We start from the raw sequence: 12,428 nt of genomic DNA on the forward strand, positions 1-12,428 counted from the left end.
AACTGAGTTCCCAGGCATGCTGAAGAATTTGGGAAGGTTGCTCTGGACTTTTGTCATGCACAGTAAACAACACCAAATGAGGCCATAGTGCTCCCTCTCAACACAAAGTGTCTTTCAAAGTGTTCTTTGATAACTATGAAGTATAATACATTTTCTTCTGCAAAATCACCTTTTTTCCTTGCTTTAGGGGTTGCTTACATCACAGCCTATCATTGTTTATGACTACTGCTTCCCACTGCCTGTACCATTCCTATTTTCTCTCAAACACCCTGTTTTTCACACTTGCTAGTTTGTGGCATTCGAAAATGGTGTATTCTTACTCAGGAATGCTTCATCAGAGCTGCAGTGTGTCTGTTTCTGTATCTAGGAGAGACACTTTCCACCATACGGTGGCAATATTATTAAGAGAGAAAAATCTTACTTCCAGGAAAAGATCTTTACCGATATTTTGTGAAGTAACATAAAGGGAGTGGAAGTATTTGCTGCTAGAGTAACTAAAACTTTGTTGTTGTGTGCTTTGGTGCAAATGAAGTGATGCTCCTACAAAGACACGGGGATCTGCTCTGAGGAGAACTGAAGTGGGTTTGCTTCCATGGGTGACTTAATTTTTGGATTCAACAGACTTTAAATCCATCTTCTACTCAGGTCACACATGTTGAGCATCCTTGTTACGGGAGCAGACAGAGGCCTGAGGGGTTGGTGTCAGGTGCTGCATCTACTCTAACCTTGTGACATAGTGCCAGACCAGCTTCTTTTTACACCACACTTCATTTTCTCTGTGATTGAAATGTTTCTTCTTAATATCCCTTTTTATTTGTGAATACACTGGATTAGGGACCGCTTGTTGTACTTAAACACTGAATAGCTCAAGTTCCTCAGCGAGCCCATCAGGGATGGGAAGGGAAAGATAGTTAAGATATGGCAATGAATTGGATGGGATGGCATGTAAGGTACGTTCTTATCTCAAGCGTGATGACTTGGATGGAGTCCTTTTGCAAGTGGGGGAAGAAAGAAAGTGCTCTTTGTGGCAAGAAACAAGAGTTAAGATTTTCTCTGAATGTTAGTTTTCATGTTTTAGGGATCAATACTCTAATTCTTTACGCTGGATTGCAATAACCTCTCCCTTGCCTTCCTAGGGCCTTAACTGGTCTTGCTGTTTTGTATCTAGCTAAAAATTAACAACCACTGCTCCTTCATCTCCTCTGCCATGCTTTTTCAGGCTCCTATGGGCACCATGCGGCACCGAAGAAATGGCAATTTTGAGAGTTCCAGACTCCTCTATTCCAGCATGTCTCGCAGCATAGATGTGGCTTGCAGTGATGCCGTGAGTATCCGATACATCCTTGATCAGCGTGGGTGTTGTCTTCGGATTGGACCCCAGTGGTTACCAACTGGGGAATGTTAGGAGAAGGATGATTGATTTGTCAGTTTTCCCTGTGTGGTGAAGCTTTCTTACGCTCTACATCCTTAGTCATTTCTGATTAATCACTCCTGGTTTTTAGTCCATTTTCATATCCCAGAGACAAATCCTCTGGCTCTGTGAAGAAGAACCCAACCTCTTCGCCAAGGCAGACAACATATAATTCTGTTAAACAGCCCTTGAAAAGCCTCAATCACTTGCTGATCAAAGCGATTGTCTGGCAGGTTTCTTGCTTCTGCTGGGCTTGTAGGAATGATGAGCAAGGGGTTCCCCCTCCTTTTCATTTATTTGGTCTTTCACTGTTGTGTCTTTTCCTGCCTAATTATGTTTCCTTCCGTTTTCTTTAGTTTGGATCTTATAGTCCTTTTCAAAGGATGCTTTTCCCCTTGGAATAACTTCCTGTAACAGCCCTTTAACTACAAGTGTTCAGTCCAAATGGTAAACCTTATTATAGCTGCATGTCCTTCCTTTTCATCCCAAGGTAAATCTTGGCTTGCAAATTCAAGCTATCCCAAAAAAATAAACAAAAAAAACCCCAATCAAGTGAAAGATCCAAACCTCTAAATTTTTATCAGCAAGTGAGAAACTTTTTTTTATGTTTTGAGCTTGTGGGGCAGATGATGAATTTGTGTCTCAAAAGTTTGAAGGTCTCCTCTGCACTTATGGAGTTGCTAGGTTAATATGCGAAGTAGTGCTTGAACAAGCTGGAGAGACTTCACATTGCATTGGCATCAGAAAGCACTAATTCAGTTGTTCAGGTGTCCTGATAGAGTCTTTCTGCATTGACTTAAAATTGCTCCTGCCTAAGGGGACATTACTATCTTTATTATTATTATTCCTTTGGGAAGAAAGTGTTTGCCATAGTCTTTTAAGTAGTAGCCTGACCAGAGTTAAGCCCTGTTTGAAAAATATTCAGTGCTGTGAGGTATTTGGATACCTGGAGATTTGGATACAATGCTCTATAGTCTACAGCTAACTGTATCATGCCACTGAATTCAAATATGATGTTTACTATGTGGGTTTTTTGGATTAAAAGCTGAAATTGAAAGAGGCTTTCCAGCAACGCTTAGGGATATAAAATCATTTTGGCTGTTTAAGATTTTGGTTTAGAGGGGGAAACCATACCTTTTACCTCTTTATGTCCTTCAAGCACACTAGATGCTAAAAATATTGATATCACATGGTTTTTTGGAATGCTTATTTGTGATTTTAGAAGCTTTTTGTTTTCTGTCGACTCCCACCAGATGTTCCCAGTTACCATTCATTTTGAGAAAGGAGATTTATGAATGTGCAGCAGTTCTCCTCTGTGTTTAAACTGACTGCACTGTTTCTGAGATCTCTCCTCTTTTATGAGTTATTAAAAGTAATTATTTTTCTCTTTTTCAAGGATTTGGTCAACTTCATTCAAGAGAACTTTAAGAAGAGAGAATGTGTCTTTTTTACAAAAGACACCAAGTCCCAGTAAGCAGATACTTTTCTCTTGTTTTGCGGGCGGAGGGGCTGGGAGCTGAAGGTATTTGTGCTGTGTGGCTGGGCTTGGATGGGGAGCAAAATATTAGTTCTTTTGTTAACCTCACCTGAATCTCACTTACACGACTCCTTTATTTGTCACTGCTCGTTTGCCCAGGCCTGGGATAGTCTGGTTAAAAAAGCTGGGAGTCTGATGGTTGGACAGGCATCTTTTTGAGTGCTGCTTCCAGCTCTAGACCAGTGCTCTCCAAACTATTTTGGTTGCACACCCCATCAGTAAAAAATTTTGAATATACCCCCAAGATATGTTTAATTATAAACTATAAACATCTACTATTGTACTGATATTGTAAAGCATACATAAAAATAGCAATTTAAAAAGGGATGCGAGAAAGAAGAATCAAACACTGGGTTTAATTATTTTTTAAAAATTTAAAGTTTTACTTAATGCATTTCCCACTTCGGAGACTGCTGCTCTGAACTGTCAAGAGTTTGTGCAGCTTCAGTTACTCCATAGCTAACTTGATGCAAACCAGGTGCCTGATCTTCATGCTCACTCAGTCAGCGAGCCTTCCAGCAGCTCTGTTTAAAGGACTTTTAATATTAAATACCCTCATGGAAGCATAATTGTAGCAATAGATGCTTTTGGGGATGTAGTTACCAGTGCTGGTGTTGAGTATAACGTTGTATGAATGTATCAGAGCTTTGTATAATTACAATTTCTCTTAAAACCAAATCACAAACTTCATGCAGAAGCCTCTCCAGCAGAGACAGCATTGCTAGGTTTTGTTCAGGCTGATGTTCTCTTAAGATAATATCTTACACTTGCTCTGTTTTCAGGCACAAGTGCCTCCACCATTCAAGTTTGAGGACTGTAACCTTGCTTTTGGTATTTTTGCCTTATTTTTCATACCAGGAGAAAAGTGATCAAAGTAATGCAGCTGCAGAAGCCCTAATATAGAGCTCTGAAGGCTCTCGGTAACCCCATTCTTTGTAGCTGGGAGGAAAAAATGACTTAGAGAGAGAGGAGGGAAATTAGTCTCATTGCAGAAAGTCTTACTTAAGGTCCTCTTCTGGCATCTGAAATGGGATGTCTGGCAAAAGACCAACAAAGGATGGGAGAGCTGTTTTTTAGCAGCTTCCCCACTGGGAAAGGATTGCAAGTCATACTTGATACTTGCTAGGGGTTTTTTTGCCCATGTGTTTTGAAGGTAAGCTGGTTTTATTTGCAAGCTACGTCAGAGTAGAAGAAACCAGCTAAGTTTTGTATCCTTTGAAGAGATGCGCTGTGACTTACCTTTACAGCAGTCTTCACAGGAGAGCATTGCTCAATCTCATGTTTGCAGTCTGCAAGCTAATTGCGAAGGTCACTGTAAGGACACAAATTGATGTCCTCATCTTAATCCTCCTGGGCCGATGCATTTTATTCCTCAGCCTCCTCTCCTCCAGGCTAAACAACCCCAGCTCTCTCAGCCGCTCCTCCTTTCCCAACTAGTCCCATACAACCGAAGTGCAGATTCTTCCTCCTGTTGATGCAGTTTCAGTGCTGGTGAGGAGGACATTGGTGGTGACTGCACACCATGCCATGCAGCAGGTAGGAGTGGTGGTGGGAGAAACATGCGAAGAACAAAGCCAGCAGCCTGCAAAAGCTGCTCAGAAACCAGACGATCATTCCCTCATGCTGTGAATGTCTTGGGCATGATTAGACACCGGTTAGGCAAATGCAAGGCCATGGGTTTGCATGGAAAGTGAATTACACTTAGTGTCACCTTAGTGAACTTTTCCTGTCGCGTTGACAGCACAAAAAGGGTAAGAAAACACTTGTATATATATCAGCTTAGCAGAGGATGAGGTCACTTCTGGTGGTTCCTCATACCAAGTTCTGGTTCATTCTCTTCATTTCTGTGTGCAGTTGTAGGATTTCAAATTAAGCTGCTGGTGACCTAACTTGGTTTGTGATAATGGAGGAGGTCACATGAGTAAGGCCCATCCAGAAGTGTCAGCTCATCTCTCAGCATAGACAGGTTCCTCAGATGTACTCCACTTTGTTGCTCAGTGCTAGACATAGATCATACAGGGAGGAAGCATGATTAGATGTGATCTCATCTAATCTCATCTTTGAGTGACGAAGATGGTGAGGGGGCTGGAGAACAAGTCTTATGAGGAGCAGCTGAGGGAGCTGGGGTTGTTTAGCCTGGAGAAGAGAAGGCTGAGGGGAGACCTCATTGCTCTCTACAACTACCTGAAAGGAGGTTGTGGAGAGGAGGGTGATGGCCTCTTCTCCCAAGTGACAGGGGACCGGACAAGGGGGAATGACCTCACGCTCTGCCAGGGGAGGTTCAGGCTGGACATCAGGAAAAAATTTTTCACAGAAAGGGTCCTTGGGCACTGGCAGTGGCTGCCCGGGGAGGTGGTTGAGTCACCTTCCCTGGAGGTGTTTAAAAGACAGGTGGATGACGTGCTCAGGGACATGGTTTAGTGACTGATAGGAATGGTTGGACTCGATGATCTAGTGGGTCCTTTCCAACCTAGCGATTCTATGATTCTATGATCTGAGAGCTGGTTCCTCTTTGTTGTTAATTTGTCTCAGCAAATCCAAGTAGAGTTTCATGCACACAGCTGGTTCCGTAGCTCCACCTGGTGCTTGGCTTGTTGAGTTTGGTTGATACAACCGAAATCTGCTCCCAGACTTGGCATTTGATGTGACTGCCAGGGTAGGCACCCTGTGTTCTACAAGCTCCATGTTTGCTGCTGGAAAACACTTCTCGGAAATGTCCTGATGGAGTAGAAGTTCTGAAGGTGGTGTCAGCTGTGAAAAAATTCTGTCTTGCTAATAAACCTATCAAGAGCTTACTTGTCTGTATTCAGGATGATGACTGCGGGGTTTCATGTCTGTTCTTACTTCTTGCAGGGGTAACTTATGCAAATGTGGATACCCTGAAAATCAACACATAGAGGGCACTCAGATTAATACCAATGAAAAGTGGAACTACAAGAAACACACTAAGGAGCTTCCTACTGATGCCTTTGGGGACATTCAGTTTGAAAACATGGGAAAAAGAGGAAAGGTAGGTGATTGTTTTAAGGGTATACATAAGGCTCTTGCTGGGGTGTGCCGTGTCCTAAACCCAGTGCCAGTTGAAGCTTCTGAAAAGCAAGGAAGGTGAAGTTAAAGTCAATCTTATTCTAATGGGAATGGATGAAATCAGGCTAAAAAGGGTCACAAACCCTGAAAACAAGGTCACAAAGTATTTCCCGTAGTGGGGATCCTACACTGATGGTAAATTCAGCAGGAACGTAAGAAATCAGTGGAATTTTAGAAGTTTTATTCTGTTTCAGTGGTTGGGTTTCCCCCCCGACACCTGTTCCTGTGTTTTTCCGCAGTGAGGGAGAGGGGAGGAAAGAAGAAAATTGCTGGTGTTGCTGTTTCTGATGATTTAGACTGATACCCTGTGAGGAGTCACACGTGGCTGAGCTCATCTGCCTCATCTAAATGACTCGTATTTACTGCCAATGCAGCTTGCTTGGGACAGTCAAAGTAATGAGGAAAATCAGAGTATGCTATGCAAATTAATTGGGTTTGTTTTATGCACAGTAGCAGAAACAAGAGGCATTTGGGTGGGAAGTAAGGCTCAAGGCTTTGTGTCATGCTTAAACAGATCCAAGTACTTCACATAATTGTTGATATGCATATTTTAACTTCATACTTGTGTTTTAAGCTGCTGGGTACCTTTACTTAAAAAATTACTTGCTCTGTTGTAAAATTTCTGAGTTCTCAAAGCTTAAATGATCTTTCCTCATGTCGTGTCCCCTTTCTCACCTTGGAAAAGGGTTTGTGTCTCCTTGGTTGTTTCATGAGGACTCTCAGAGCCCCTGTATGTGTTTCAGAGCATGCTTTATTCAGAAGCTGTATATAATCCATCCCACCAGCACATTGGCTGGAGTCATGTGTCTATTCCACATTCTTATTCCCTACCTTGCAAGACACCTGCAGGTGTTAGACATCACAACACGTTTTCTCTTTATCTTGTGCCGACTGGGGACAACTTCAAAACGAAGGTAACCCAAGAGTTTCAGACTTTTATCAGTGAGAAATGTGAAGTTTTGTACTTTTTAGGGCAGATAAGTCCTGAAATGTCCCGAGTGGATATATTAGATGTGATCAGACCACTGAAATGTCTACATTTAAGCTCTGCTTGCACTCTTATTACTGTTTCTCAGATTCTGTAACATCCTAGGACATTGCACTTGCTGTATTTTATCTGGTGGTAGCTCTTAATCTGAAAAAAAATTGCTTTTCTGAGTGCCTGTCTGAGTTTAGCTGCTGAAATACCCTTATCCTGGCCCTTGCTTGGGGGCTGGTTGAGCCGCTGATGGTTGGGGTGCACCAGCCGGTTGTACCAGGAGATGGCATCGTTGCACCTCGGAGAAGAAAAGTAGCTGAGCGGAGGGGTTCACGGTCCAGCCTGCAAAGGGCTCTGGAGGTGCTAAGTGCCAGACGTAAAGTTGATGGTAAATTGAATGTGTAGATGAAATCAACAAGTTTTCAGCTGGAAGCCTTCACTGTTGATGGAAAGAAGGCAGTCCTACACATTTAAGGTACTTTGTGTGTTGGCAGGGTTGAGGAGAAATGCCTTCTAACTACAGAGCTGACAGGATTTGCTGTGGGGGTGTTCTCTGTGGAACAGAGAATATTTCTGGCTGGTTCCCCTCTTCTGTGGGGAGCCCTGTCCTGAAAAACAGCCAAGGCTTCGTGTGTCTGATGCTTCTTAGAGCAGAAGATGTTGGGGGTCCCATAGCTCTCCTGTGTAGCTGCTGGATCCTTCTGTGATGTGTTTTTCTGAGCCACATGCCATAACTACTTGTGGGAAGCCATCCTGGACAGATTAATGTGTTCTTTAGTTCAAGTTAAATGCCTCTCAATATGTGGACACTTCTTCCTCAAAATAACCTGTTGGTTTTGCTCTCCTGGAAGTACTCAGCAGTCTATACAAAAGCTCCTGTGCCTCAGGTCCAAGTTTCTCCTTTTCATCCCCTGGTAAGGGTTGTAGCCATGACTGTCTTCCAAAAGTCCATCACTCTAAACTACTAACAGCGATGGAATTGCAAAGGAGCTCTTGAATAGTATAGCAGGGAAAAAAAACAGAGCCTTTTACAGAAATAGAGACATAGTAGGTCTATCTGAAGCCAGGCTATCCATCTAGTGTGCTTTTGGCATCCTCATACAGTGTTCAAGCTTTACTACGCATTTAATAAAGTTTACAATGTGTTATACTTAGAATGCTGGTTTGGATGTATGTTATGACAGGGCCACTGCGACTGTGCGTATGAAGCCTAGAATTAATAATTCATTAAATTAAGGCTTTAATAGTGTAATTAAAATACAGTTGCAGTTCTTACTAGTTCACTATAACAATACTACCACTAGTTCATAAGCTAAGCTATAAATAGCATTGTTACAGTTAAAATGTGTTCATCCTTCAGTTGTTCCTCTGAATCCCAGCATCAGTGCTCTTGCTTTTTCTCTAATGGAATGTGAGTTGGGTGCCCAGTTGTACTGGGAGGATAAAGATGCTTTGGAGGAAGAAACAAAAGCTTCATCATCATGTCACCTTTTATCTACTGGATGTTGGATTAAGAGTGTACGTTAGAAGAAAACGCGATTTCTGGTCTGTTCCCAGTTATTTATCTCTTGCTTATCTTTTCTCTTATTTTCTCTCACCCAAGTACATCCGTTTATCATGCGACACAGACTCTGAAACGCTCTATGATCTTATGACCCAGCACTGGCACCTGAAGACCCCAAACCTTGTCATCTCTGTCACTGGGGGCGCGAAGAATTTTGCGCTCAAGCCCCGGATGCGCAAGATCTTCAGCAGGCTGATCTACATCGCCCAGTCCAAAGGTAAAGACCTGAACATGCGCCCGTATTATTTTATTGCTGCATAAAACTATTGGAGAGGTACAGCTCAAAGGGTCAGCAGGGAAGCAGAGCTTTCAGTTTGTTTCTGCTTGGCTGGTACACTTGGGGAAATGTGACCTAACTGTTTGGAAGCAACAGGGTTGAGAGCTAATCATCAGATGCCCACGATTGTGTAAGATATGTAACGTACCTTTTGTGTTGAATTGAAGAATAAATGCCTCTTCTGAGGTCTTGAGAGGAGGTTGGGTTGTGGTATTTTAAGGTAATGCATTGGGAAGGTGGGTTTTCCGCTGGATTCTCCCATGTTATTGGATGTTTTCTCCAGGGGCCTGGATTTTCACAGGAGGCACGCATTACGGGCTGATGAAGTACATTGGGGAAGTGGTCAGAGACAACACCATCAGTCGGAGCTCGGAGGAGAATGTGGTGGCTATTGGCATTGCAGCCTGGGGCATGATTTCCAACCGAGAAAGTCTGATTCGCAGTGGTGATAATGACGTAAGAAATGTGTACGGTTCATGGGGAAACAAAGAGGAGGCTTGGTTGTCATTTGTACAGGTCATACCCCAGACCGACTGCTACTTTCTGCGATAACATCTGTGCTTGGCTGATGCTGTCAGCCACGTGCTGACCAGCTTGAGTGGTCAGTCAAGCTCTGCTAGTATTTCTAGTAAAGCAGAGCTTAGCAGATTGCTTTCCAGTGCAATGTTTCTGTGGAATCACTGTCTACTTATCCTGAGCTACTGTGTCCTACACTAATCAGCCTGGGGCCAGCTTTTTTTCAATGTATATAGCAGCGAGAAGAAACATCAGATGTTCCTCCCAGAACAGGAGGAAACTGTAGTGTTCTCATGTGCAAGACAATTGCTCACCAGGCTTGGTCCAGAGGGTTTAGCTGGAGGCTTAGAGTGTCTGTGTAGAAGTTCAGCTGCTCTAATTTCATGCCTGGCACAGTATTAGGGAATAGCGTTTTCAATTCTAACTGCTGTGAATTCCCTGCACAGTAGCCTGTAGTGGGGATTCCCGTGAGCTAAGATGCAGCATCCTGCTGCTTCTGTTACTGACCTTGGTCATCAATTCTATTGTCCAGTAGGTCAGACACCCTTCTCTGTTGTCCACTAGATGTCCTAGAAATTGTCTAGAAAGCATCCTGCTAGATAAATAGAATTATAGAATGGCTTGGATTGGAAGGGACCTTGAAGTACAACTTCCCTTCCCCAGCCTAAACAACCCCGCCTCTCTCAGCCTGTCTTCATAGGGGAGGTGCTCCAGAGCCCTGATTGTCTTCATGATCTCATCTGGACTCACTCTAACAGGTCCATGTCTTTCCTGTGCTGAGGAGTCCAGAACTGATCTCAGGGCTTCAAGTGAGATCTTATGGCGGGAGAATCACCTCCTGCAGCCTGCTAGTTTAGTTTATTGAGGGCTCTGAGAAGGTTTGTGGCTTGAATTAGATGATCTAATGGGGACCCTTGCAACCTAAAACGCTCTTATGATTCTATGAGGTGTTGGATGTAACTTTGCTGCAGTTTTGCAGTTTCTGGTGGTTGAAGGAAGCAAGCATCCCTTATCAGGATCTCCATAAGGAATAAACTGTTGCAAAAAATGTCTGGTGTGCCATTGGCTGAGGTGCAGTTACAAGAGGACGATCTCAAACCAGGCTGCTCTTGCGAAGAAAAGATTACTCTGCAGATATTTATGCTGTGCTCTTGTATGGGGTTTCTCTCGCTATTCTCTTCTGTTGAGACCACCAGTGAGCAGTGTTTTAGTGACACCAGTGAGCTGAGTCGGGAAATCCAGATTCCTAATGTTGTATAGTTGGTGGTAGGAGTTCAGCAGTCACTGGCTTGTCTTTGAAGGCTTGTGCATGCTGTGCCCTTGGATCCCTGTGGAACGCTGTGCTTGTGCTTCTAGGGGTACTACTTGGCCCGCTACATAATGGACGATCTCAAGAGAGACCCCTTGTATTGCCTGGACAATAACCACACTCATCTCTTGCTGGTTGATAACGGCACCCATGGGCACCCAACAATAGAGGCAAAAGTACGAACTCAGTTAGAAAAGTACATTTCGGAGCGGGTTATCCCAGGTAAGTGTGTGCTCTTCTCATGCCTAGACTCTAGTGGTCAAAACAATAGGTAAATACAATAAAATCCCATGCTTGGGGGACTCTGGAGCTAGTCAAAATTATGATTGTTAGGACGAACAAAGCATCTGCTGAAGAAGATTGTCTGAAGTCAGCAATGCGGAATGTTAGGCAAAACTGATTTTTCGTTAAAAACAGGAAAAGACATTAATGGATCTGGCAAAACCAACAGTAAGCTGGTGTCAATGTTTGTGTGAACTGCTTGGAAATTACTTCATTGTACTCAGGTAAAATAGGTTGTTCAAACTGCATTAACGGGTTGAATCTCTTTGCTTTTTTGTGTTTGTTTTCCCCTTTTGACCCGTTTCACAGAATCGAATTATGGAGGGAAGATTCCAATTGTGTGCTTTGCCCAGGGTGGAGGGAAAGAGACGTTAAAAGTAAGTTTATTGATTTCACTTATTTCCAGGAGCAACAGTAGGGCTGTTGCTCTAACTTTTAAGATGTTATTCCACAAGAAACAGGATAAAATAGAACACAGGCTTAGCATCTGCCTAATCAAAATGACTAAAAGCCTTGTTAAATCAAACGTATAATTCCTAGGAATTTGAGGGGAGACCTCATTGCTCTCTACAACTACCTGAAAGGAGGTTGTGGAGAGGAGGGTGCTGGCCTCTTCTCCCGAGTGACAGGGGACAGGACAAGAGGGAATGGCCTCAAGCTCCGCCAGGGGAGGTTTAGGCTGAACATTAGAAAAAAATTTTTCACAGAAAGGGTCATTGGACACTGGAACAGGCTGCCCAGGGAGGGGGTTGAGTAACCTTCCCTGGAGGTGTTTAAGGCACGGGTGGATGAGGTGCTGAGGAGCATGGTTTTAGTGATTGATAGGAATGGTTGGACTCAATGATCCGGTGGGTCTCTTCCAACATGGTGATTCTATGATTCTATGAAAAATAAATTTGAAAATTAACTGGTTAATAGTTAAGTTCATGGTTCCTGCCAGTCTCCTGGCTGTTTATTGCTCTTACTTGTACACAGGCATTTGTCTGCGCCTTCTTCATTTGTAGGTGAAGCTGTTTTCTCAAGGAGTAAACAAAATCTCTGCTCAGCTCAAAGTGGCACAGCAGGCCCCACATGGTGAATGTCTGTCCTTGCCATGCCTTTATTTTAGCGATGTTGGCAGAGGAAGACTCCTCCTTTCTAAGCTTCTGTGACTGGTACACAATGACAGGAATTGACCTTAGCAGAGGAAAAGTAAAAATGTTTCAGGCTTCTGTTTTAAACTCTGTGGTGTAAAATGTCCACTTTAGTTGAGCCCTTTTTAAGAAAACCCCTTTGATCTAATTGGCAAGAAGGAACACCTTGCTTTTAATTAATTTTAACTAATAAGAAAATAATAAAATATATACATATACATAATATTGTCCCCTCCTCAATGACTACGTCACCACAGATGCTGCAGAGCAGGCAAGGGAAATGGTCCTGGGCTGGACTCAGTGGCAGGAGGAAACTGGACTCGGGAACTGGTT

General features: G+C 43.2%; 1 protein-coding gene across 4 annotated transcripts in view; it reads left to right on the forward strand.

The window, feature by feature from the left end:
* TRPM8 (transient receptor potential cation channel subfamily M member 8) overlaps positions 1 to 12,428 on the forward strand; it is a 64,821-nt gene that overhangs the window by 22,858 nt on the left and 29,535 nt on the right. For all 4 annotated transcript variants that reach the window (XM_069860657.1, XM_069860658.1, XM_069860659.1 and 1 more), the window contains exons 2-8: positions 1,220 to 1,324; positions 2,808 to 2,881; positions 5,802 to 5,958; positions 8,618 to 8,795; positions 9,139 to 9,311; positions 10,728 to 10,902; positions 11,272 to 11,339. In XM_069860657.1, the coding sequence (XP_069716758.1) occupies positions 1,226 to 1,324; positions 2,808 to 2,881; positions 5,802 to 5,958; positions 8,618 to 8,795; positions 9,139 to 9,311; positions 10,728 to 10,902; positions 11,272 to 11,339 (924 nt within the window). In that variant the 5' untranslated portion in view covers positions 1,220 to 1,225. The remainder of the gene's footprint in view (positions 1 to 1,219; positions 1,325 to 2,807; positions 2,882 to 5,801; positions 5,959 to 8,617; positions 8,796 to 9,138; positions 9,312 to 10,727; positions 10,903 to 11,271; positions 11,340 to 12,428) is intronic.

This window comes from Phaenicophaeus curvirostris, chromosome 7 (assembly GCF_032191515.1).
Source record: "Phaenicophaeus curvirostris isolate KB17595 chromosome 7, BPBGC_Pcur_1.0, whole genome shotgun sequence".
In the NCBI taxonomy this organism is placed as follows: Eukaryota; Metazoa; Chordata; class Aves; order Cuculiformes; family Cuculidae; genus Phaenicophaeus; species Phaenicophaeus curvirostris.